The sequence below is a fragment of the Otolemur garnettii genome, unplaced genomic scaffold (genome assembly GCF_000181295.1).
Source record: "Otolemur garnettii isolate 467f Iridium unplaced genomic scaffold, OtoGar3 scaffold00023, whole genome shotgun sequence".
NCBI classification, from domain to species: domain Eukaryota; kingdom Metazoa; phylum Chordata; class Mammalia; order Primates; family Galagidae; genus Otolemur; species Otolemur garnettii.
Genome location: NW_003852418.1, coordinates 10,785,746 through 10,813,419, shown reverse-complemented (window position 1 = coordinate 10,813,419; position 27,674 = coordinate 10,785,746). Strand labels below are relative to the sequence as shown.

Genomic DNA, 27,674 nt, shown 5'->3' with positions numbered 1-27,674 from the left:
CGGCCGGGGGCGGACGCACGGACGGTCGACGCGCCGGAGCCGGTGAGTGGCGACCCCCGGCGCGCGGGCGGCGCGCGCCGCCCCACGACTGCCCGGCAGCCCCGCGCCCCCTCGCCCTGCTTGGAACCCTTGGCCCCTGTCACTCTCTGAGCCCCGGCATCCCCATCATCCCCTCCGCGCTCCGGATTCTCTTCACTGGGGATCTCCGTCCCCTTGGCTCGCCCGGCACTCCCGTCCCAGCGCTGCCCGCCCCGGCGCCCCCGTCACCACCTCTGCCCCGGCCCGCACCCCTGTCTCTGCCCTCCTGCTGCTCGGCCGTCTCTGGCCTCGCCGCCTGTCGCCTGCCTTGTCCGTGCCCCATCTCCACCGAGCGCCCTCGGCGCCCCGGCTGCTCCTCCGCGGAACTCTGCTGCGCCCCCTTCCCGAGGCCACGACCTCTCCGGCTGTCCCCACGCACCCCGTTCAGCCCAGGAATGGGGCCTTCCCCGGGGACGGGTGGACTCCCGGGGCCCCGAAGACCTCCCGCTTCCCCCTCCTCATCCCACCCGCTAATTCCCGCCTCCCCCTCCTCATCCCACCCGCTGCTGCCATTCTTCCCTGATCCCGACCCCGACCCCCTATCAGCTTGACCGTCACTGGTCTTGTTCTTCCGTGATCCCGACCCCCATACCAGCTTGACCGTCACTGGTCTTATTCTTCCTGCCCTTTAGGCTTTGATTCCCCCTAAATCCTACTTTACTCTGTTTTTGTCACAGCATTCGTTTCCTGTTCGTGGCTTCTCCTCCCTTCCTTTCCTTGCTTTTTCTTTCTAACGTTTCTTTTTCTTTTTTTTTTCCATTTCTTTTATCCCAGGAAATTTCTGGGTTTCTATTTTAACATCTTTCAACAAGAAGAAGGAATTTTACCCTTGGAGGATTTTTTTAAAACCCCAAACTCTAAATATTGAATCTGCGCCATGAGAGCTGGGTTTGATAAGATGAAGGAGGAGACACACCAGAAATATTCCCGGGGGGGGGGGGGGAGAAAAGGGACTCCTTTTTCTGATGAGGATAAAAGCTCCCTCTAGTATAATGCCAAATCTATTCACAGTTTCCAAGTATGAATATTTTAAAACTCAGTGAGAAGGACAGTCTAAAAATCCCTTTGCTGAGGACTCTGAGTCACCTACTCTTTCTCCAGCCCTAAGCCCACATAATGAGTTGGATTGAGAAGTTCCCTTAGTGGGGCTTCCTCTTATAAGACCAGTGTCAAAAATCATCAAGACAGAAGAAAGAGGAGAAAGAAAGACTTGCTAATTTCTAGCTGGTCCTGAGGAAACAACACCTTGTATTTGCCAAGCCTCCTGACTATTGAAACGTGTAATTTCTTTCTCTTGATTCAGTAGAGTGGAGGGCTTAATCATTTGGCTCCATTCCAAAGAATAGGGTAAGGGATAGCTGCTCTCTAATTATTTATAAACTGTAGAACACTGCAAGCTATAGAGTACTCTGTAATGTTAAGTGCCAGATAGGGTGGTGAGGACATGGTTTTGGGTTAACAAAAATGTACTCCTTTTGCCCTGGCAACAATATCTGTCTGCTTTATAAGAGAGGAAAATGAAACCTAGCAACCGATTAAGTAACTTGGCTAAGGGCATAAACGAAACTGTAGTGTGGAGTGGGAATTGATGTCATTACTTCTACTCCAAGAGAGTACAAGGGGAAAGGGAATTTGGTCTCTTAAAATCACCTAAAACTGTGACTTTAATATTTTATATCATAATTGGGCATTCACAGAGTTGAGCATTTGTGCTCTTGATTAAAATCTACATTTAATTCTTAGTTAACAAAAAGGTTAAAATGTTAACGGAAGCAGAAAGGCCTGGCTTGATGGTGTTTGGGTGTTTGCTGCTAAATACTATGTTTCAAGGGCACTGATAACTCCCACCCTGTGCAGTTTTCCAGATAACTGAAAGTAAAGTGAACAGGGAGGAATTCAGGTGACTCAGACATGGAGGACAGAAGACCTCATCTGGAGGCGAGACCCAGAAATTTCCATACCAACCACAGAGGTAAGCAAGGTTTCCTACATAATGAGAAGGATATTCTAGTAATGTGAGAAGAAAATTAGCTTCTGTGTGAATGAGCAGGCCCTCCGAAGATTGGCTTGCCTTTCTCAAGTAGAGAATGATTTATTCTTTAGCTATAGCATAAACTGACTCTGAAAAACAGAGAGCCCTGCACTTTTCCTAAGAGAGCTCATGAATGGGTACAGTCACTTTCACAAAAACAATGACACGGTTCCAGAAATGGAAATAACTCTTGGTATAGAGCAGCGCTATCCAGTAGAAACATAATATAAGCCAAAACCATATTTTTTTTATTTTCTAGTCACATCATTTTAAAAAGTAAAAAGAAACATGATATCAACATAAAATATTTTAATGGGTGATTAAACTTTTTTTGGTATAAGTCTTCAAAATCCCATGTGTGTTTTACACGTATTAATTCGAACTAGCCACATTTCACATGTTTAATAGCCTATGTGGCTAGTGGCTATTGGATAGCACAGGTCTTTAGTCCAAGTCACCAAAGCAGATTTAGTTCCAAGAGCATCACTTGACCAAAGGGATTGTTCTGTTGGCTCAGAATCTGCTAAAACAAAACAACTAAATGGTTTCCTGCTTTTCCCTAAGTTTGCAACATATCCTCTGAGTTTAGCTGCGGGACAAAGGAGGAAGAACTGTGGAATTTTAGTTTATTAGCTATGTGAATGTTGAAAATTAGAAACAATACAATTTTTAATTCTTTCAGTATATAGAATCATCTTTTTTTTTGAGACAGAGTCTTACTCTGTTGCCCTTGGTAGAGTGCTGTAGTGTCACAGCTCACAGCAACTCAAACTCTTGGGCTTAAGAGATTATCTTCCCTCAGCCTCCCAAGTAGCTGGGACTATAGGTGCCTGCCCCAACACCCTGCTATTTTTTGTTATAGTTGTCATTGTTGTTTAGCTGTCCTGGGCTAGGTTCAAACCCCCCGGCCTTGTTGTATATGGCTGGCGCTGTAACCACTGTGCTAGGGACGCTGAGCCAGGATCTTCTAATTAGATCAAAATATTAAAGGACTTCTGATATTTTAGGAGTTTGAAAAGTAAATAATGAAAGTAACAATTATAAAAATTTAGAGTTCAGTTGTATAGCATTTGTATTTTACCAAATATTCCTTTATGTTCTCACATTAAAATTTCTCTACAAAGAAAAATGTACATAAATAGATTTAGAGTCTGATGTCATGAAATGGTTATGATCATCTCAAATATCATGTGCATTTAAAGCTTTCATAATATTTTTTAGTCATCTTATCATTATATGCAGTCTTGTTTTTAAAATCTCCACATCAGTTGGGTCAGCTCCAGAATCAGTTTTAGTGGAAAGTAAAGTGAAAAAAACTGAACCTTGTGTATGTTGGGCAAAGTCACTTATGATATGTGTGGTAGATCCAAGAAGATGAGTTTGGCTTCATTCACAGGGAAATGTTTGCTTTCCTGTGCTGAGTGTGTTCTCTTCACCACCCCTCCCACCCTCTCTTCCTATGAGTGTCGGTAATTGCTGATAAGTACTGTTTGATGAGCTCATGCTCCAGAAAGGGGAAAGCTTGAGTTTCATTTTCCAGTTTCCTTCATAGTCTTTTTCAGGGTTTGTTTGTTTGTTTTTTGTTTTTTGAGACGGAGTCTTGTTCTGTGTCCCTCAGTAGAGTGCAGTGGCATTGTCATAGCTCACTGCTACAGCCTCACTCTTGAGCACAAGTGATCATCTTGCCTCATCCTGAGTACCTGGGACCACAGGTAGACTCCACAACGCCTGGCTAATTTTTCTGTCTTTGGTAGAGATAGGATCTCACTCTTGCTCAAGCTGGTCTCAAACTCCTGAGCTCAGGCTCCCTGCCTCAGCTTCCCATAGTGCTAGGATTACAGGTGTGAGACACCACACTCAGCCCTCAAAATCTACTACTTAGCTCAAAAACAGTTTGGTAAAGGGAAGCCCCATCTTTCTTTTTCCCATTCAGACTGCATTTATAATTTTATTCTGCTTAATGTCTTTGCTGCCTATGATAATTGTTTGGTAGTAGAACCAGTGCTTCCCTTAGAATTGACAGGATAATAAGGGAGGGGAGGGGAGGGGGAAGATGGGAGAGAGGGTAATTGTTGGGACCACACCTACGGTGCATCTTACAAGTGTACATGTAAAACTTATTAAATATAGAATATAAATGTCTTAACACAATAACTAAGAAAATGCCATGAAGACTCTGTTAACCAGTTGGATGAAAATATTTCAAATTGTATATAAAACCAGCACATTGTACCCCACGACTGCATTAATGTACAGAGCTATGATTTAATTTAAAAAAAAAAAAGAATTGATAGGATATTCTCTTTTTTCTTTCTTTTTTATTTGTGTTTTGTTTTGTGTTTTTATTGGATATTCTCAAAAAATTATTCTTACTGCTACTATTAGTAACTAACATTTGCTGAGAGTTTTTTATGTATCATCTTTACAAAGACCCCCAAACTGAAACTTACAGAAATTATACAATATTGCCAGGTTATTCATTGAGGAAATGACCAAGCCAAGATTTGAATCAGGTCTTTTTGGCACTGGAACTCATGTTCTGAGTATCATGTTCTGAGCATTGTTTGGTACTGGCAAGAGATTACAAGCAAAGAGCTAATCTTTTCAACCCTCTGACACTTAAGTCCCAGATTGTGAGGATTAAGTATAATGCTGTATGTATGTATTTTCTGACATGTATTAACACTGAATAAATATCTATTCCTTTTCTCTTTTGCGTCTTTTAGAAAAAGGGTTCATAATCCACACAGTAACAACAGTTGTCTTTCATTTATTACACAACTTGTTGGGAATATTTTTCACTCCAAGTAAAACCTATAGTCCTCAGTTTTGGACAGTGAGAACATGTTCATGGTTATCCAACAGGGTTTCCTTGCCCATTCACTCTGTGCTTACCTAATATTCCATTTGTGTTTAGGGCCTGTGGATGGAGAATTACCACCAAGAGCTAGAAATCAGGCCAATAACCCACCAGCCAATGCTGTACGAGGAGGAGCCAACCATCCCGGAAGGCATCCTAGGACCAACAATCATCCTGTTCCCTACAGGCAAAGGGAAGAAAGATTTAGGGCCATGGGCAGGAACCCACATCAGGGAAGGAGGAACCAAGAAGGGCACGCCAGTGAGGAAGCTAGAGGCCAAAGACACAATCAGGAGAATGATACGAGGCATAGAAATGGCAACCAGGAGGCTAGAAACCACAGACCACCATGGTCCAATGAAAACTTTCAGCAGTGGCGGACCCCCCACCAGAAGGCTGAAGAACCACCACAGCAGGTGAAGAAACTAGGCTACAAGTTTCTAGAAAGTCTTCTGCAGAAAGACCCCTCTGAGGTGGTCATCACACTTGCCACAAGTTCAGGGCTAAAAGAGCTCCTGTCTCATACTTCCATGAAATCCAGCTTCCTTGAACTTATCTGCCAGGTTCTTCGGAAGGCTTGCAGCTCTAAAATGGACCGCCAGAGCATTCTCCACGTACTGGGCATATTGAAGAACTCCAAATTCCTTAAAGTCTGCCTGCCTACTTATGTAGTAGGTATGATAACTGAACCCATCCCTGACGTTCGAAGCCAATATCCAGAACACATAAGCAACATCATCTCCCTCCTCCAGGACCTTGTAAGTGTCTTCCCTGCAAGCTCTGTCCAAGAAACTTCCATGCTCATTTCTCTCCTACCAGCTTCTCTTAATGCTTTGAGAGCCTCTGGTGTTGACATAGAAGAGGAGACAGAGAAGAACCTGGAAAAGGTGCAGACCATCATTGAACATCTACAGGAGAAGAGGCGAGAAGGCACTTTGAGAGTGGATACCTATACTCTGGTTCAGCCTGAGTCAGAAAACCATGTTGAGAGCTATCGGACCATGCCCATTTACCCTACCTACAATGAAGTACACCTGGATGAAAGGCCCTTCCTTCGTCCCAACATTATTTCTGGAAAATATGATAGCACTGCTATCTATCTGGATACCCACTTCCGACTCCTGCGAGAAGATTTTGTCAGACCTCTACGTGAAGGCATTTTGGAACTTCTCCAAAGCTTTGAAGATCAGGGCCTAAGGAAAAGAAAGTTTGATGACATCCGAATCTACTTTGATACCAGGATTATCTCCCCAATGTGTTCATCATCAGGCATTGTCTACAAGGTGCAGTTTGACACAAAACCACTGAAGTTTGTCCGCTGGCAGAATTCTAAGCGATTGCTCTATGGGTCTTTAGTGTGCATGTCCAAGGACAACTTTGAGACATTTCTTTTTGCCACTGTGTCTAACCGGGAGCATGAAGATCTCTGCCAAGGAATTGTCCAGCTCTGCTTCAATGAACAGAGCCAACAACTGCTAGCAGATGTCCAGCCCTCTGACTCTTTCCTCATGGTGGAGACAACTGCATACTTTGAGGCCTACAGGCATGTGTTAGAAGGGCTCCAGGAGATTCAGGAGGAAGATGTCCCCTTTCAGAGGAACATTGTAGAGTGCGACTCTCATGTAGAAGAGCCAAGGTATTTGCTAATGGGGGGCAGATATGATTTTACCCCCTTGATAGAGAGTCCTTCAGCCACTGAAGAATCTCTGAGGAATGCTGAGGGCTTGAGACATCCCAGGATTAATGTCTTAGACCTTAGTCAGTGGCCCTCCAAAGAAGCCCTAAAGCTGGATGACTCCCAGATGGAAGCCTTACAGTTTGCTCTCACAAGGGAACTGGCTATTATTCAAGGACCTCCTGGAACAGGTAAGACAGGAACTATTTCAGAGCATATGACATCTGCTCTAGGAGATAGGCAAGGGAGGTTTGACCTGAAGTTTCTAGAATGTCTCATTGAGAAACATTCCTCTGAAATGGGCATAAAAGTTGTTTATAAAGTAGCTGCTTACAATGATTTTCCAGTGGGGACCCACAAGTATGCATAGTAATAGACCAAAAGCACAAGACTAGAAAAGACTCCTAGTGGTCAAATTTAGGGAGATGGCTTCAACAAAGAGTATATTGATTTGTTTAATTTTATATTATTTTCAATTATATAGTATCAAATATATATTAGCAATACATGCTAAGCACTGTTTATATGCTTTACGTATGTTAACTCAAAACCATATTCATACTCAAAACCACCCTGTGAAGTAGAAACGATTATTACTTTTTTCTTTTTTTTTTTTTTTTGAGACAGAGTCTCTCAAGCTGTCATCCTGGGTAGAGTCCCATGTTGTCACATCTCACAGCAACCTCTAACTTGGGCTCAAGCGATCTCCTCAGGCTGGTCTTGAACTCAAGAGCTCAAGCAATCCATCACCCTTGGCCTCCCAGAGTGCTAGGATTACAGGTGTGAACCACCACGCCCAGCCACAAACGACTATTAAAACCATTTTATTAGGATAGCAAGGTGGTTCACATGTAATCCTGATACTTTAGAAGGCCAAGGCAAGAGAATTCCTTGAGCACAAAAATTTGAGGCCAGCCTGAGCAATGTTGTGAGACCCTGTTTCTATAAAAATATTTTTAAAATTAGCCAGGCATGGTAAGGCATACCTGTAGTCTCAGCTATTAGGGAGGCCAAGGCAGGAGGATCACCGGAGCCCAGGAGTTTTGAAGTTATAGTGAGCTATCATAACACTATTGCACTCTAACCCAAGCAACAGAGTGAGACTATCTCCAAAAATATTTTGTGCAACACAGCTAGACATGGTGGCACATACCTGCATTCTCAGTTCCTCAGGAGGCAGAGGCAGAAGGATTGCTTGAGCCCTGGAGTTCAAGGCTGTAATGCACTCTGATCATTCCTTGCACTCCCTTCTCTAAAAAAAGAATTTGCCACATAAGATTGGAAACAACATATATATCATTAATAGGGAAGTGACTAAAAAATGCCTTACAGCTATTTTAAAAAAAAAAAAAGAGAGGATTCTTTTTATGCACTGACAGAGAATTGTCTCCAGGATATGTTGATAAAAGAAAGTTGTAGAGCAGAGAAAATGGTCTGCTACTATTTGTATTTCAAAAAGAAAAAGGGAAGGCTAAAAAAAGAACATATACATGTAGTTGTTTGTACATATATAGAAAGACCCTCTCTAGAAAATTATATAAGAAACTAGTAACCTGGGTTCCTCTAGCCAGAGGAACTGGGCAACAAGGGGACAAATATATATGGGAGACTTTTCACAATATACACATTTGTGCTTCTTGGATTTTAAACTATCTCAATGTATTGCCTTAAAATAAAAAAAAAAAAGATTTTGTTCTAAGTAATTAATTACTCCTTTTAGAAAGTTTCTAAGTTAACTCCTTTTTTCTTATTTTCTAGGCAAAACCTATGTGGGTCTAAAAATTGTCCAGGCCCTCCTAACCAACAAATCTGTTTGGCAAATTAGCCCCCAGAATTTCCCCATCTTGGTTGTGTGTTACACTAATCACGCTTTGGACCAGTTTCTGGAAGGTAATGTCTATAGGCAAAATTGTTCTCTAGCAAGATGTTTACAGTTGAACTATTGGCAACTTTAGTAAACTCTTACTAGTCTTTGAATAAAATCCACATCCTTTGAATAAAATCCACGACCTATATGGTTGTGTGTGATCTGTGCCAGCCAGACTCTGAACCACATCTCCTACTTCTTACTTGTTTTCACTAACTCCTGCAATACTGATTTTTTTTTTTTACACTGATTATTTTCAATCCTTGAATTCCTCTAGTGTCTCCATTGGCCCATACTGTTCCCTTGCCTGGAATGTACTTGTTTCCCCCTCCCTGCCCCCTCACACTCTGAGCTCATCTAGCCTGCCTTGTTCTCAATCATTCTTCCAGTCTCACCATTAGTCTCTTCTTCAGGTGGACCTTCCCTCTTGCCCCTAACAAAGTTAAGTCACCTTTTGTACTTAATCTTTTTCTACAGTCTGTTTTATGTGTCTCTACTCTAGACCATAAACACTGGAAAGGTTTGTCTTCTTCTTGCTGTATTGACAGATCCTGGCATGTACTAGGCACTCAAATACTAAGTACATTAATGACTATATCAATACGCGCTTTTCCTTTTGCTTAAAATAATTATCTTCCATTTTTCTATACCCCCTTTCACCTAAATAAATCTTTATTCTTAGAGTCTCAGGTTAATCAGATCCTCAAGAATAGATCCTCACCACCACCCCAGATTAGATACGGCCCCCTGCTATCCACTGATAGTATCATATACTTAATACATTTATCACCATTGTGATAAGTTAGTTGTTTAATGAGTATCTTCTTTGCTAGACCATAAGACACATGAGAACAAATCAGGAACAAAGTCTGTTTTTATTGCTGTATCTTCAGAACCTGGCACATGTCTGGAACATATAAGCAATTGATACATATTCCAGGTGAATAATACTTAACATTTACTAAGTGCTTGCTTTGTGGCAGGAACATAAAGATACTCTTTCCTTTGTCCAGACTGTAGCCCTATGAGGAATATATTGCTATCTCCAAATCACAAAGAAACTGAGACTAAATATTTCCTGCCACAAGTTACACAGTAATAAGTGGTAAAGCCAAGATTTGGGTCCCCAATTGTCTTGATTCCACAGCCAGCGCTCTTAAGCACTATACTTCACTGTTCTGAAACTCATCTCTTCTTTGGGTCCTTCTCACACATTAGTGGGATACATTTGCTATAAGCACAAGTTTGTTCCCTAAGGGACCAGCTAAGATAAGATCCCAAACACACATAGCTTTCACCCGAGAGAACGCAGCATAACTCTTCTCAACCCTACCATACTCTACTCCACAGGCATCTATAAGTGTCAGAAGACCAGCATCGTGCGGGTGGGTGGAAGGAGCAACAGTGAAATCCTGAAGCAGTTCACCCTGAGGGAGCTGAGGAACAAGCGGGAATTCCGCCGCAACCTCCCCATGCACCTCCGAAGGGCCTACATGAGTGTGAGTGCCAGCTTTGGAGTATCTGAGATAGCTCAAGGGGATATAAACAAGATAGCAGAGGCTTCCTGGGTAGGCAGCCTGGTGTAGATATGGAGACTCCTCAGATCTCTGAAGGACCCAGGTTCTTTTCAGCATTCCATTCTGTCTGTCCTTTGGCTTGTCCTTTGCCTTCACAGTGCAAGATGGAGAAAAGACAAAAGCACACTGCCCCAGCCTGTCCCTCCCAAGACCTTAAGGCTCCTACCCCCAAACCACCCACAGTACTTCTACTTAAAGCTCATTGTCAGGGAATGTGCCCAGCCAAAAATCTGAGTTGTTATTACTAAGGAAAAGAGAGAAACCAGGCATGGTAATGGCATGTCTATAGTCCCAGCTATTCAGGAGGCTGAGGTGAGAGGATTGCTTGAGCCCAAGGGTTTGAGGCTGCAGTGAGCTATGATCACACAACTGCACTTCAGTTGCAGTTACAATAATAACAGAGCAAGACCCTGATTCTTTTAAAAAAGAAAGTAAGAGGGTGACACCTGTGGCTCAAAGGAGTAGGGCATCGGCCCCATAAGCCAGAGGTAGTGGGTTCAAACTCAGCCCCAGCCAAAAACTGCAAAAAAAAAAAAAAAAGTAAGAAAACAGATACTGTAAGGCTTGAAGTCTCTGCCACAGTATCCTTGGCCTGTTTTTCTATTGTACATTTTGAGCATCCCAGATTCAAAATTCACCAAAACCTAAAATTTAAATGCTTATTGGAGCTTCTCAGATTTTAGATTTTCAGATTTTTGATGCTCACCCAACCAAGTATAAATGCCAGTATTGGAAAATAAAAAAAAATACAAAATTTGAAACACTTCTGGTCCCCCACGCATTTCGGATGAAGGATATTGGATCTATATTGTTTCTTTCTCTTATTACTTATTTCCTTTCTTATTGGTAAGAGTCTTTATTTAGACACTGGAGATGCTAATCCTTTGGTTTCAAAACTGTAATAAAATATGCCTTGGGAAACTGGTTTGTTGACTAGTCTATTTATTTATTCTCCCTTCTTGCTATTCCTGTTTTAGCTTTGTATTATCTCAAGGTAGGGACTGAGTTTGGGTAGATAATGCTATTTTTCCTCATCATTTCTTTTTTTCTCTTCTTGGCAGATTGTGACACAGATGAAGGAGTCAGAGCAAGAGCTTCATGAAGGGGCCCAGACCCTGGAGTGCACCATGCGCGGAGTCCTACGGGAACAGTTCCTGGAGAAGTACATCTCCCCCCAGCATTGGAAGAGCCTCATGAGTGGACCAATGCAGGTAGGGATCATGGGGGGAGGGGGCCCAAATACCTGCCTTGCAGCAAGACTAAGAGGGAGCCTCCAGCAGAAGTCGCAGTCTGAAACTTTGGGTGTTTGGTAATCTGATGCTGCCACAATGTGTAAAGTTCCCTTTCCTGATGAGAGAAAGCTGAATATGCTTGTCTGAAACAGATTCCAGAATTAGACAGCTGAGTTTGAGTCTTGGCATTACTCTGACCCTGTTTCCTCTTTTATGAAGTGGGGATAATAGTAGGCATTAAGTTGAACTATATGAAATTGCCAATATTTCTAAACTGGACATAACAAAAATGGCAGTTTCTTATATATCAGTTTAATTCTTATGTGATTATTATTTGGATAAATAAATTCATATTTGTAGACCCATTAATTTGATGAGCTATTAGTGTTAAGTGAAATAAAATTATAATCAGAGGCAACCTATCACGTAGAGAGCTTGGGAGCTGGGCAAGTATGTAGCCATTATTCCCAGCTACTCAAAATGCTGAGCTGGAGGGATGCTTGAGGCCAGGAGTTTAAGACCAACTTGAGCGATATAGTGAGACCCCATCACAAAAGAGAAAGAGAGAAAAGTTGGGAGTTGGTGACCTCAGTCATGCAGACTCTGTGACTTGTGCCAGTATGATCTTCAACAATCAAATAGCAATAGTAGTGACATCTCTCTTCAAAGGATATTATAAGTAAATTGAGATAATGTCTTTAAAGTTGCTGGCCAGGAACTCAGTGAAATGGTAGCTCTGTTATCATTGAGTTGGTGATAACCAGGGTTACAAACCCAAAAGCTTAGAGAGGTCAATCCTATAAATAAGTGATGCAATCTAGATGTGAAACATTAAGAAATAGAGAGGACTGTGGCAAACTGGAAAAGGGGTGGCAGCAACTCAGTTCCAGTCATTTGTTTCCATTCAGTAATGTAATGGTTCGTTGTTGTCCATTCACATTTCTACCATGGATGGATCAATTTCAGTCTACTCAGATAACAAAATACTGGGGGGAGTGATTTTGTCAAGAGAGGCTAGAAATTTTAATTTTTTAAATTCTTTCAAGTAATGTTAAATGTTCCAGTTGCCCAAGCAATGCCTATTTGCAACCTCTGAATTTTTGATCCTTTTAAGAGACCTTGCCTTCACCTTGGTTGTCACAGATCTTGTGAATGATAATTCTTCCTTCCTCAGGATAGTGAATGGGTTTACCACCAGCATTGGAAACATTCCATGATGTTGGAGTGGCTGGGTCTTGGCATTGGTCCTTTCACCCAAAATGCTCCTCCAGCAGGACCTGAGAATACAGGTAAGAAGTATATGTCTTGGCTCGGCGCCTATAGCTCAACCAGCTAAGTCACCAGCCACGTACACCTAAGGTGGCGGGTTCGAATCCCCAGCCCGGACCCGCCTAACAACAATGACGGCTGCAACCAAAAAAAAGCCGGGTGTTGTGGTGGGCGCCTGTGGTCCCAGCTACTTCGGAGGCTGAGGCAGGAGACTCGCTTGAGCCCAGGAGTTGGAGGTTGCTGTGAGCTGTAATGCCACGGTACTCTGCCCAGGGGGACAGCTTTGAGGCTCTGTCTCAAAAAAATAAATAAATAAATAAAAAAGAAGTACATGTCTTCCTAGAATCACATCTGAAGGTAGAATATAGCAAAGACCAGAACAGCAGGACTTAAGAGTGATGTCCACAAAACATAAGGAGCTATGAATCACAGAAAGACAAATAGCTTAATACAAGGAAAACAAAAGACTTTTAACAGGCACATCACAAAACAGGAAATCATATTGTTTAGTATGAAACATTATGAAAAGTGTTTGCTAAAAATTAGGGGAATTAAAACCAGTGACATGCTATTACATACCCACTAGATTGACGAAAACTTTAAAATTTAATAAAATCTCACATTGATGAGAATGTGGAACAGTAGGAACTCTTTTTTTTTGAGACAGAGCCTCAAGCTGTCCCCCTTGGGTAGAGTGCTGTGAACTCAAATATCCATCAACATTTCTACAATGAATGGATTAATTTCAGTCTACTCAGATAATGAAATACTGTATTAATAGTGAAAGGAATGAATCATAGCATATAAAGCAGTGGTTCTCAAACTTCCTAATGCTGTGACCCTTTAATACAGTTTCTCATGTTGTGGTGACCCCAACTATAAAATTATTTTCGTCCCTACTTCATAACTGTAATTTTGCTACTGTTATGAATTGTAATGTAAATATCTGATACACAGGATGGTCTTAGGCGACCCCTGTGAAGGGGTTGCAACCCACAGGTTGAGAACTGCTGATATAGAGCAACATACACAAATCTCAAAAAGGTGCTGAATAAAAAAGGCATGTTAGGGTGGCACCTGTGGCTCAGTGGGTAGGGTGCTGGCCCCGGCTGAACTACAACAAAAAAATAGCCGGGCATTTTGGCGGGCGCCTGTAGTCCCAACTACTTGGGAGGCTAAGGCAAGAGAATTGCCTAAGCCCAGGATTTGGAGGTTGCTGTGAGCTAAGATGCCATGGCACTCTACCCAGGGCGACAGTTTGAGGCTCTGTCTCCATAAAAAAAAAAAAAAAAAAAGCTTGGTGTTGTTGCAGGTGCCTGGTGTTGTTGCAGATGCCTGTAGTTCCAGCTACTCGGGAGGCTGAGGCAAGAGAATCGCCTAAGCCCAGGAGTTGGAGGTTGCTATGAGCAGTGTGACCCTAAAAAAAAAAGGCATATTACAGAAAAATACATACATTAGTGTTATTTAGAGATACATAGTATATATGTGGTAATGTTACTTTCTTTTAAAAGGGGAAACGAGTAATATAAAAGTCAGGTTAGAAGGGCCTACAGAGGCCTTCAAAAATACTAGTAGTTTTACTTTTTAAGGCCTGGTGCTTGCAGCACAGTGGTTATGGCACCAGCCACAAACACTGAGGTTGGCAGGTTTAAGCCTGGCTCTGGGCCAGCTAAACAACAATGACAACTGCAACAAGAAAATAACTGGGTGTTGTGGTAGGCTACTTGGGAAGCTGAGGCTAGAGAATCGCTTAAGCCCAAGAGTTTGAGGTTGCTGTGAGCTGTGATGCTACAGCACTCTGCCAAGGGTGACATAGTGAGACCCTGTCTCAAAAAAAATTAGTAGTTTTAGGGTGGCACCTGTGGCTCAAGTGAGTAGGGTGCCGGCCCCATATACAGAGGGTGGCGGGTTCAAACCCGGCCCTAGCCAAACTGCAACAAAAAATAGCTGGGCGTTGTGGTGGGTGCCTGTAGTCCCAGCTACTCGGGAGGCTGAGGCAAGAGAATTGCCTAAGCCCAGGAGCTGGAGGTTGCTGTGAGCTGTGACTCCACGGCACTCTACCAAGGGCAATAAAGTGAGACTCTGTCTCTAAAAAAAAAACAAACAAACAAAAATTAGTAGTTTTACTTCTTAAATTGAGTAGAAGGAATCGGATATTCATTTTATATATGTTTGTTTCATTTTAAGTTGCATACATTGTATATTTGCCTTTTTATGTGTATTTGATATAATGTAAAACATATAACAAAAATATATAAGGAATATGAGGAAACCTAAATCTTACTTCTCTTGTTCCCCTCAGTTTCCTTTCCCAGAGGTAATGTTACCCCTTAAACCCTTGGGAATGTCTTTTTTTTTTCTTTGAGACAGAGCCTCAAGCTGTCACCCTGGGTAGAGTGCTATGGCATCACAGCTCACAGCAGCCTCCAACTCCTGGGCTCAAGTGATTTTCCTACCTCTGCCTCCCAAGTAGCTGAAACTACAGGCACCCGCCACAATGCCTGGCTGTTTTTTGGTCGCAGCTGTCATTGTTGTTTGGTGGACCCGGGGTGGATTCGAACCCACCAGCTCAGGTATATGTGGCTGGCACCTTAGCTGCTTGAGCCACAGGGGCCGAGCTCCTTGGGAATGTCTTTATGCACCTAGCTCTTGTTGGTGCCCACTTCCATCCCTTAACTTCAAGGGTCTCCATCTCTGTCCTGCTTGTTTTCCTTTCTTAGCCCAAGTAGAAGGGGAGGAAGAGGAAGGAGAGGAGGAGGGTTCACTGATAGAGATTGCAGAGGAGGCCGACCTGATTCAAGCAGACCGGGTGATTGAGGAAGAAGAGGTGGTGAAGCCAAGGCGTCGGAAGAAAGAAGAGAATGGGGCTGACCAAGAGTTGGCTAAAATGCTTCTGGCCATGAGACTGGACCACTATGGCTCTGGAACAGCAGCTGGGCAGGAGCAAGCTACAGGAGAGTGGAAGGTAAACTCACTTCCTTGGGGCCCCTAAAAGCCTCAACAGAATGAGAAACTGGAGTTCAATTATTACTACCAGGTGGTTTTGGTTAAGAGTTGTTGAACATGCCTAAGAATATTCTGTCCACGGCTCGGCGCCTGTGGCTCAAGTGGCTAAGGCGCCAGCCACATACACCTAAGGTGGCGGGTTCGAATCTCCAGCCCGGGCCCGCCAAACAACAATGATGGCTGCAACCAAAAAATGGCCGGGCGTTGTGGCGGGTGCCTGTGGTCCCAGCTACTTGGGAGGCTGAGGCAGGAGACTCACTTGAGCCCAGGAGTTGGAGGTTGCTGTGCGCGTGATGCCATGGCACTCTACCCAGGGGGACAGCTTGAGGCTCCGTCTCAAAAAAAAGAATATTCTGTCCACTTCTGTTTTCCCTCACTTCTAATATAGTATATTCACTTTATTTTTCACAGTTACCTAATATACCCATATTACAGCCTACCCCCTAGTACATATGTGAGTCTAATTACCAAGGGTATAAAAATATATGGCTCTTCAGAGAAGCCCTGGCAAGAAATTCCCAGCTTAGAAAGACAAGCAGGTAGGCAACTGCTTCCCTAGAAGTTTTAGAAGGATGCAGCACATATGAGTCAGGTCAAATACTTAATGGTCTCAGTGCTCAAGGCTCAGAAGCACAGTGCATTGTGCCATCAGGGGTGCTGTCTTCTCAACTTCAGATGAATCTGTGAACTTACACTAAGGTTTTAGAGGATTAAAGTAAAAAATGAAGGAAGCCCTCTGGGCTGAATGGAATACTCTTCCTTCATTGACCCCGGAATTTAACACTTCTCTTAGAGCCAGTCTTGTATGAATGCCCAGATAGTCTTCATTCATTAGATTTTCCCTCTACTCCCTTTAGTCTAACCCAGTAGTCCTCGGAATTTCCTATGACATATGTTACTCTGATGACAGAAAATTAGATACTTTAACAATTTGTAACCCCCACTGAAAATTTAGGAGCTTTGAAGGGCAACTTTGGATGCAATTTTTACTTGACGGCTGGCTTTCCACTTGATCTCATAGTTCAGTTCAGCATCACTATAAGTGTTAGGCACAGTCATGATCTCAATCCCTAGAACCTTGGACTGGATATCTCTTGATGATGTGGCATGAAGAGGGGTGGGTTTGTTTGGTTTTGAAGTGAGGGAGGTATTTAATGTGGTGAACTCTGCCTCCTATACCAATCCTAAAGGTTCATGGTCCGACTCAGCAACAGAGCCAGGAAGAGCATTTCTCATGAATAGTGCCTTTCACTATGACACTGTTAAAGGTACTATGTTGATATGATGGCATTAGGATCATTTTAGCAGGCTCTGTGGCAAGTCCTCCACTTAGCATTACTCGGTAGACACTGGTAGTACATGACACCAAACATTTTAGGAATGAGAAACAGGCAATGATCAAAAGATGTCTAATGATAACTAGTGCCAGCACTACTGTCCTTTTCATGCATTACTTCTTCAGCAAAGCCAACAGCCTATGAAAAGGTACTGTTATTCCTTTCTATAGAAGGGGATGTTCAACCTCTAACTGCTTCCCCATAACACTGTCCATCTTCAGCAGGAAGCAGTTTGGAGCAATCAGCGCCCCTTTTCCCTTACAGCAGTTAGAGCTTCTATTCAGAGAGGGAGGATTCCACCACTCAGAGCTAGGCAGGGAGCCCCCAGTTCTCTAGGCCCAGGTGAGCTCAGATCAGACCCCCATTTCCAGGCACAGCAGACTGCCTTTTTGGGGACACACCCTCTGGGTTCTGATAAGATCATGAACAAAGCAGCCTGTGATGGTTTTTTGTGTGGTTCCACCTTGGGTAGGAGCACACACCTAATCCCTTCTCGGGAACAAAGACTGTAAAGGACCTGAAAACCTCGCCCTAGTGAAGGAGGAACTACATTCATTCATTTATTAATGCATTCATTATCTACCAACTGCCAGCCATGTGTAATTCTCTAAACTTAAGACCCCTAGATAAAAGAGCCCACAGGGAGACTCCCAAGGGAGTTCTTAAGTTCTTTCCCCCTTCCAGAAGCTCTGGTATTTTTACTTCTTCTGTATTCCTTTCTAACTTCTAATAAAAGTCCTATCTTACCACTAGAAAAAAAAAGGGGGGATGCTGAGAGAGATATAGAGGTTAAGTAATTTGCCCTTGATCTCACAGCCTAAAGAGGTAGAGTATGCCTCGGCTCGGCGCCTATAGCTCAACCGGCTAAGGCGCCAGCCACGTACACCTAAGGTGGTGGGTTCGAATCCCCAGCCCGGACCCGCCAAACAACAATGATGGCTGCAACCAAAAAGTAGCCGGGCGTTGTGGCGGGCGCCTGTGGTCCCAGCTACTTGGGAGGCAGAGGCAAGAGACTCGCTTGAGCCCAGGAGTTGGAGGTTGCTGTGAGCTGTAATGCCATGGCACTCTACCCAGGGGGACAGCTTGAGGCTCTGTCTCAAAAAAAAAAAAAAAAAAGAGGTAGAGTATGCCTCTAAATCTGTGCAAATTGGCACCAGAGCCCTTCTGTGATGTAATAGCTGTTGGGAGAATGTGAGACCCTGGAAGTTTATCAGAGATGTGTGATGGCCCGCACTTCAGGCATAGAAGCAGGCCTGCCTCTACTCATATGGTACCTTGCCTGGTATTGATGTTTACAGATCCAGCGCAAACAGAAAAAGAAAATGAAGAATAAAGTAAAGGATGAGCTTCGGAAACTGAACACCATGACTGAGGCTGAGGCCAAGGAGATCCAGGATGTTTGGCAGCTGGACCTCAATTCTCGTTGGCAGCTTTATAGGTACTGTGTGCCCCATGCCCAGCCAGCCCAGCCCATGTAATCTCCCCAGGAGTTCCTTTTCTGCTCCCAGAATACCCCCTCCCCTTTCTTTCAATAATGTTGACTAATTGAGCACCACCACCCAGCTGAGTGCCAGAGAAGCAGTGTGGGATAGAAAAGATACTTGCTCTACCTTCATGGAATTTAGAGTCATCAGAAGAGACAAATTAGTCACATTATTCCACAAATAAAAAGTTACAGCTAAGCATAAACACTAAGAAAGAAAAGGGGGGAGTACTAAGAATGTTACATGGGCTTTAAGCTACTCACTGGTACCCAGGAGAGTGGCCTTGGAGGCAGCTTTGGGAGGATCAGCATGTGTTATCAAGGCCAGTGAAAAGGGGAGAGCAGATAGGGTTGAAGGGACCATACACAGCCAAAGGCGAAGGGAGGGAGCATGGCTGTGAGAACAAAAGAAAGCAGCCTGCACAACTGTGGCTCAGAGAGGTGGCACGTGAAGTCAAGGGAGAAGGGAGCAAGAGGCCAGACGGGAGGGAAGCCTACATGGCTGAGTGAGGAGCAGGGATTTTATCTGAAGAGTAGCAGAAAGCCATTGTAAGATTTTGCAGCAGAGTAGTCACATGATCTGTTCTACTTTTTTTTTTTGGAGACAGAGCCTCAAGCTGTCCCTCTGGGTAGAGCGCCGTGGCATTACAGCTCACAGCAACCTCCAATTCCTGGGCTCAAGCGAGTCTCTTGCCTCCGCCTCCCAAGTAGCTAGGACCACAGGTGCCCGACACAACGCCCGGCTATTTTTTTTGGTTGCAGCCGTCATTGTTGTTTGGCTGGTCCGGGCTGGGGATTCGAACCCGCCACCTTAGGTGTACGTGGCTAGCGCCTTAGCCCGTTGAGCTATAGACGCTGAGCCGATCTGTTTTACTTATAAAACAAGGTACTCTGGAGAGAGAGGAGGGGACGCAAGCAAGGATGGTGCAGGGAAAATTTATCAGGAATCCTTCCTGAAACCTTTTAAATTTTATCCTTGTCCAATAGTCAAGTTTTGTTCCTTATTCCACCTCCTTCCATAGCTCCTGACCACTCTACATATCTTTTTGTTGGGCATTTTGAACTTTTGAGTCTATCTATCAGGGCCACTCCCTTCTCCATCCCCACCGTCTCTGTGGCCTACATGCTCCTTAAGGGTCCAGAGTTTACATCATACATTGGCACACTGAATGGGGTTCCTCCACTTTTCTCAAAGAGTACATGGTTTCCTTTCCTGGTTCTTCCCATTCTCTAGACTATGGCTAAAGATGTACCAGGCTGACACCCGCCGGAAGATCCTCAACCATGAACGCCAATACCGCACATCAGCAGAGAGAATGGCTGAGCTGAGGCTCCAGGAAGACCTACACATCCTTAAAGATGCCCAGGTGGTAGGAATGACAACCACAGGTAAGAGTGTGAGGAAATTGACCTGTTCCAACCAAGTTCACTTTTCATACCAAAGTCCTAATAGATTATCTAGGACAATAAAGAGAAGCTTCTTTAGTAGGGTAAAGGAAAATACCATGAAAAGCTATTGAAAGCAATCCATATTTTGGGAACTCTTGGTGCAATTCACCCACATAGTTATGCTGAATTTGAAACCTCCACAAAGACCAATGTGGGCATGATGCTTTGGAGACCACCCAGCATGCAGTGTCTCATTTGATGGTCACCACAGTCCTAGATGAGTATGAGCACTCAGTTATCGCTGACCCAGGTTTGAGAAAGGTACAAAAGGGGATTTTCAGAGAACCGGTGGGCCTGTGGGTCCCATGCCTCAGCTCAGAGGAACCTCTGTCTTCTTTCCTGACTTCAGGTGCTGCCAAATATCGCCAGATCCTACAGAAGGTAGAGCCTCAGATTGTCATAGTGGAAGAAGCTGCTGAAGTCCTTGAGGCCCACACCATTGCCACATTGAGTAAAGCTTGCCAGCATCTCATTCTGATTGGGGACCACCAGCAGGTAATTCAGGAGCCCTGGGAAGATGGGCTGGCTCTTTAGGGAGTGGGATCAGAAAGGAAGACCCTAGTCTCTCTGCTGCAGTAGTCCTCAAACTTGTTAGTGGCTTTATATGATTCCTCTTTCCCTCAACTCCCACATTCAATCTAAACCAGGTGCTATTAGATTTGGGGTGTGTCTTAGAGGTAGTACCAGCATCTAGCTATTCTAGTCCACTGTAGCTTCTTCAGTAGACTGTTAAAATAGCAGTAATCCCCAGTCCCCCTGCTTCTGTTTTTGCTACCCTTTAATCCACTCTCCATAAAGGAGCCAGTGATTTAAGAAAAAAAAAAAAAAAAAAGATAGGCTCGGCGCCTGTGGCTCAAGTGGCTAAGGTGCCAGCCACATACACCTAAGGTGGCAGGTTCGAATCCAGCCCAGGCCCGCCAAAAACAATAATGACGGCTGCAACCAAAAAATAGCCGGGCACTGTGGTGGGTGCCTGTGGTTCCAGCTACTTGGGAGGCTGAGGCAGGAGACTCGCTTGAGCCCAGGAGTTGGAGGTTACTGTGAGCTGTGATGCCACGGTACTCTACCCAGGGGGATAGCTTGAGGCTCTGTCTCAAAAAAAATAAAAAATAAAAGATAGATCAGATTATGTCACTTCCTAGCTTAAAACTCCAATGGTTTCCCATTGCACTTTATATAAAAATCGAGCTTCTTAAACTGACCTACAAATGTCAGTGTGATCAGATTTTTCAGCTTGTTACTCAGACTTCATCTCATTGATTCAGTGTTCCCAATCCCTCAGGGCTTGCTTGTCCAGTGACTGAATAACTGGCCTCTATGCTGGCGTCTACTCAGACGTCACTATTCAGAGAGGCCTAGCTTAAAAAAAAAAAACCACCTTTAGACACTCTCACATCCTCCTTAGTTCTATTAATCCTTAACTCTTGTCACTAACTCTTGTCACTATCAGTCCTTAACTTGTCACCTACAGTAGTGCCTGGCACTGAGGGGACACTTCAAAAACATTTGCTAGATAGGGCTGGGTGCAGGGCCTTATGCCTAGAACTCCGAGAAGTCACAGTGAGTGGATAGCTTGAGCCCAGGAGTTCAAGACCAGCCTGAGCAAGAATAGGACTTTGTCTCTACTAAAAAATAGACAAACTGGCTGGGCATTGTGGTAGGCACCCCTGTAGTCCCAGGTACTTGGGAGCCTGAGGAAAAAGGATCACTTGGGCCCAAGAGTTAAGGTTGCTATGAGCTACAATAATGCCATGACACTCTAGCCTGGATGACTGTGAAACTGTCTTTAAAAAGAAATTTACTAGATAGATGGATGGGTGGGTGGATGGATGTAATTAAAATACATTTTCAGTAGAGAATCCTGAGCCATGTTTCTTTTCTTAGCTGCGTCCTAGTGCCAACGTGTATGATCTGGCCAAGAACTTCAACCTTGAGGTGTCCCTTTTTGAACGGCTAGTGAAAGTGAACATTCCTTTTGTCCGTTTGAATTACCAGGTGAGAAACTGGGCCTCTGTTATTATCAAATGCCTAGAAGGCCCCTGGGCACCCGTCAACTGCCAACAAGAGAGGTCTCATCAAAATAAAACTGGTTTAGTAATGAAAGGACTCTGTCGATTTTTTCTGTTCTAAAATACTATAGTAAAGGGCAAGAAAGTGAGACTCTGTCTCAAAAAAAAAAAAAAAACAAAAAAAAACGCTCTGTATTGAGTTTGTTGGGTAAAGGAACTATTTTCTCATGATTATTCTTTTCAGTAATGTTACCTCCCTAGGATGTGGTGGCTCATGCCTATAATCCTAGCATTCTGGGAGGCTGAGGCGGCGGATTCCTTGAGCTCAGGAGTTCAAGACCAGCCTGAGCAAGAGCAAGACCCCATCACTATAAAAGTGGCCAGGTGCTGTGGCAGGTGCCTATAGTCCCAGCTACTTGGGAGGCTGAGGTAGATCACTTGAGCCCAAGAGTTTGAAGTTGCTGTGAGCTATGACGCCATAGCACTCTACCCAATGTGACAAAGTGAGACTATCTCAAAATTTAAAAAAATTTTTTTAAAGATACCTTCCTAGATTTTCTACCAGCAAACCAGTCTTTAGAGAAATTATCTATTCATCCTCATCCCATGTTTTTAATGACACGTGTGTTGTTTCAGCACCGCATGCGCCCTGAAATTGCCCGCCTTTTGACCCCTCACATTTACCAGGATCTGGAGAATCATCCTTCGGTTCTCAAGTATGAGCAGATTAAGGTGAGTCTGTTGTACTTGATCTTTCTTTGATGGTGTCAGGAACCTAGAAGGCTTTATTTTCCTCAAGATGAAAAAAGGCTTTCAGAAGGGAATAGAGCAAGCTTTTCAAAAAGCTAGTAATTGGGAAGAGGATTCGTATAGAAACTGAAAATAGAGACCTGGGTTTTTGAATCCCAGCCTAGCTACTTAGGAGCTCTGTAACCTTTAGCAAGTTATGTAAGAGTTCTGAGTGTCAGGGGTGATGGACAGACTTTCCATCCCAACACCATGGCTCAGTTTGTCTATAACTTGTCTACATGGTAAACACTGTTGTGATTTATTCAAAGCCTCAATTGGCCAAATTCTGGAATTATGCCAAGGTTGAGCTGGTTCCTCCAGCCCCTGCTAAGATCTCTAGAGCTTTTCAGAGCATGGGGGGAAAAATCAGTAGAGCTCAAACAGCTCCCAGTTAAAAGAAGCTGTGCTGAATGGTTTGGTGGCTACTAAGATGTGGATGTGGTTTTATATTGGTTTTATAAGCAAGTGTGGCATCATTGGCTACAGTATTTAAAGGCCACGCTTTAACATCTGATTATATTTGACTTAATATTTGAGTGAACGATGTGTGATCAGGCTGTTATCAGCTCCTGCCTCATCTCATTACATTAAAGGAGGTAACATGTAAAGCAATCAGCACAGTGCTGACTGCTCAGAAGGTGCTCAGTAAGTTAGCTGCTTTGCCTCCATCTTCATCATCATAACAGCTGATTATTCCCTTGGCCATAATGTTTGGCTTGCAGATGGCTTTTTTTTTTTTTTTTTGAGACAAAGTCTCATTATGTCACCCTCAGTAGAGTGCCATGGCATCACAGCAACATCAAACTCTTGGGCTTAAGCAATTCTCTTGTCTCAGCCTCTCAAGTACCTGGGACTACAGGCGCCCGCCACAAGGCGCAGCTATTTTTTTTATTGTAGTTGTCATTGTTTGGCAGGCCCAGGCTGGGTTTGAACCCACCACCGGCCCTGGTATATGTGGCCAGCACCTCAACCTCTGAACTATAGGCATCAAGCCTAGATGGCTATTTTAAATGAAATGCTAATATTATTAACAAGAGGCCAGGTGCAGTGGCTCATACCTATAATCCTAGCATTCTTGATATTCTGGTGGATAGCTTGAGCTTACCAGTTTGAGACCAGCCAGAACAAAAAGCAAGACCCCATCTCTACTAAAAAAATAGAAAACCTGAGACAAGAGGATTGCTTGAGCCCAAGAGTTGGAGGTTGCTGTGAGCTATGACACCATAGCACTCTACCGAGGGCGACAATTTGAGACTGTCTCAAAATATATAATGTATATAAATTATATTATCTAGTCTTGAAAATAAAATAGATATAAATTATCCATTTCATAATTTGCCATGGTCTCAAAACAAAGCACATGGTTATTACTAACTTTAGAATAAAATGTAATGATGTGGCAGGCACAAAAAAAAACATTCCAAGCAGGGTCTAGAGCAGGGTCAATGTCCAATGCATGTGAAGAAAAGAATTAAAAACAAGTGCCACGAGTGAACCTTGTAACATGTTGCTTCTTTTCCTTTTCAGGGAGTGTCTTCCAACCTTTTCTTTATAGAACACAACTTTCCTGAACAGGAAATCCAAGAAGGCAAAAGCCATCAGAACCAACATGAGGCTCACTTTGTGGTGGAGCTGTGCAGGTATTTCCTGTGCCAGGAATACCTGCCGTCCCAGATCACCATCCTCACCACCTACACTGGGCAGCTCTTCTGCCTGCGCAAACTCATGCCTGCCAAGACATTTGCTGGTGTAAAGGTCCATGTTGTGGACAAATACCAAGGGGAAGAGAATGACATCATCCTCCTTTCACTAGTGCGGAGCAACCAGGAAGGCAAGGTGGGTTTTCTCCAGATACCCAACCGCATCTGCGTGGCCCTGTCCCGAGCCAAGAAGGGGATGTACTGCATTGGAAACATGCAGATGCTGGCCAAGGTGCCCTTGTGGAGCAGGATCATCCATACACTTAGAGAGAATAATCAAATAGGCCACACGCTCCGGCTCTGCTGCCAGAACCACCCTGATACCCACACCTTAGTATCCAAAGCTTCCGACTTCCAGAAAGTGCCTGAAGGAGGCTGTAGCCTGCCTTGTGAGTTCCGGCTGGGATGTGGGCATGTCTGTACCCGTGCCTGCCACCCCTATGACTCTTCACACAAGGAGTTCCAGTGCATGAAACCATGTCAGAAAGTCATCTGTCAAGATGGGCACCGGTGCCCCAGTGTTTGCTTCGAGGAGTGTCAGCCTTGTCAGGTGAAGGTGCCCAAAACCATTCCTCGGTGTGGCCATGAACAAATGGTCCCTTGTTCCATGCCTGCATCAGATTTCTGCTGCCAGGAGCCTTGCCCCAAGGTTCTAAGATGTGGGCACAATTGTAGCAACCCATGTGGTGAGGACTGTGTGCGACTGTGTTCAAGAATGGTTATCATGAAACTCAAGTGTGGGCACAGCCAACCAGTGGAGTGTGGAAAGGCCGAAGACCTAGCATACGGTTTGCCAGTTAAATGCACTACCAAATGTGGTGCCATCTTGGACTGCGGGCATCCTTGTCCAGGCTCCTGCCATAGTTGCTTTGAAGGGCGTTTCCATGAGCGCTGTCAGCAACCCTGTAAGCGGCCACTCATCTGCTCACACATGTGCCAGGAGCCATGCACTGGTGAGTGCCCACCCTGCCAGCGGACTTGTCAGAACCGCTGTGTCCACAGCCAGTGCAAGAAGAAGTGTGGAGAGCTGTGTAGCCCCTGCGTGGAACCCTGTGTCTGGCGCTGCCGGCACTACCAATGTACCAAACTCTGCTCTGAGCCCTGCAACCGACCCCCATGCTATGTGCCTTGTACTAAGCTGCTGGCTTGCGGCCACCCCTGTATTGGTCTTTGCGGGGAACCATGCCCCAAGAAATGCCGTGTCTGCCATGTGGATGAGGTCACCCAAATTTTCTTTGGCTCTGAGGATGAGCCAGATGCCCGCTTTGTGCAGCTGGAAGACTGCAGCCACATCTTTGAGGTCCAAGCCCTAGACCGCTACATGAATGAGCAGGGTGACGAAATTGCCATCAAGTTGAAAGTCTGCCCTATCTGTCAGGTGCCTATCCGCAAAAACCTGAGGTATGGAACCAGTGTAAAACGGCGGCTGGAAGAGATTGAAATCATCAAGGAAAAGATCCAGGGCTCAGCAGGGGAAATCACAATTAGCCAGGACCGACTCAAGGCCCTGCTGGAGAGGAAGAGCCTCCTCCACCAGCTACTTCCTAAAGACTTCCTAATGTTGAAGGAGAAGCTGGCCCAGAAAAATCTGTCAGTGAAGGATTTGGGCTTGGTTGAGAATTACATCAGCTTGTATGACCACCTGGCCAACCTATTGGAGTCCCTGAAAAAGGTGAGTCTCTTAGACCAACAAAGAGTGAAGACTCGTCTAGACCAGGTACATGACTGGCTGGCTAGGAAGCGCTTGAGCTTCACCAGCCAGGAACTGAGTGACCTCCAAAGTGAAATCCAGAGACTTACATACCTGGTGAATCTCCTGACCCGCTGGAAGATGGCACGTGAGAAGGTGACAGGTAGGATACTAGCAGAGGTCATTAGTATCCGAGATATCCTTGAGAAAACATGTAAGTTTACCCGAGAAGATGAACAGCTGGTGCAGAAAAAGATGGAAGCTCTGAAAGCCACCCTTCCCTGCTCTGGCCTGGGCATCTCAGAGGAAGAGCGAGTGCAAATTGTCAAGGCCATGGGTTATCCTCGTGGTCACTGGTTCAAGTGCCCCAATGGCCATATCTATGTGATTAGCGAATGTGGGGGAGCCATGGAGAGGGGAATATGTCCTGACTGTAAGGAGGTGATTGGCGGCACAAGTCATACCTTAGAAAGAAGCAACCAGCTTGCTTCTGAGATGGATGGAGCCCAGCATCCTGCCTGGTCTGACACGGCCAACAACTTGATGAACTTTGAGGAGATCCATAGGATGATGTAGAAAGATCCTGCACAGTGCTGCCTTTTGCCCCAGCCACCATAGTGCTGGCGTCAGCTCCCTTATGAAGGAACTGAAGTTTGTTTTTTATTATTTTCTTTTTAGCAGTTAGCATCTATTTGAGGATCCACTTTCAGGGCTTGCCCACATTTGTTTTTAGATTTACCCCTGCGCTAGAGTAAGCACTTTACTTCCAGAACTGAGAGCAAAGTTACCAGATTCACCTCTTTAAGTTAGTGGACAAACTGTCTGAAACATGTTTGGGACTTCCCTAGTCTTTCTGGGTTCTTACTTGGTCAGATGTTTCTTCTGCAGTGTTCCCCAGGCACAGAGTATGAGCTTAGTGAAGATGACTGATTCTAATTGCTAGGCCCTAACTTGCAGACTAACTCTCGTTCTAATAAACAGGCCAGAGGAGTTGTTTATAAACTGCTTAGCCCTTTAAGGAGCACAAAAAGCCCTCCTGTCCTCCTCCTTAGACACTCTCCCTGCAGGAGATGGAGGCATGTAACAAGGACTTTACTAACTCACCCTGACCCAGTTATATATTCACTGAAAGAGGGAAAAGTGGGATTGCCCACCATCTGGGAGCTTATGCAGCAGGCCTGGGCTAACTATGGATTGACCCCTATGCCCCTGTGATTTGCACTTTGGGATGATGGAGGTTTCTTTACCTGCCATAGGAGAGCTTCAATAGCAGTGCTGGTTTCCCTGGTCCTGAATGGAGGTAAACTCATATTCAGTACCAGCATCATCTATCCCAAGCGTGCTCCTTCATCCCAGCACCCTCTATTGCAGTTTTTGCCTAGGCAGGTTTAGCATGCCAGCAGGCCCCAGACCCAAGCCAGAAGCCAGCCCCAGGCCTGCTGCCTGCGTATGCATTCCCTCAGTCCAGTGTTCCTTAGAACAGTCACTTAGGAAATCTCAGGTCCTTTCTAATGCTGTCAAGAAAAAAAGTCCCTTTTCCTATGTATGCCATTTCCTTTCTTGTCTTTACTATGCACTTTAGCCTATAAAAGCCAATTAATAAAAAGGATTGAGAAAATTG

At 44.4% G+C, this 27,674-nt stretch overlaps 1 protein-coding gene across 1 annotated transcript; it reads left to right on the top strand.

Annotated features, from left to right (window-relative positions):
- On the top strand, window positions 1–27,674 carry ZNFX1 (zinc finger NFX1-type containing 1). Its single transcript, XM_003787684.3, has 14 exons — window positions 1–42; window positions 1,936–2,050; window positions 5,028–6,836; window positions 8,404–8,535; window positions 9,863–10,011; window positions 11,151–11,300; window positions 12,496–12,610; window positions 15,311–15,555; window positions 18,232–18,371; window positions 19,651–19,805; window positions 20,215–20,360; window positions 21,750–21,860; window positions 22,511–22,606; window positions 24,191–27,674. The coding sequence occupies exons 2-14, from the start codon at window positions 1,990–1,992 to the stop codon at window positions 26,627–26,629; spliced, it is 5,748 nt and encodes a 1,915-aa protein (XP_003787732.1). The 5' UTR covers window positions 1–42; window positions 1,936–1,989; the 3' UTR covers window positions 26,630–27,674.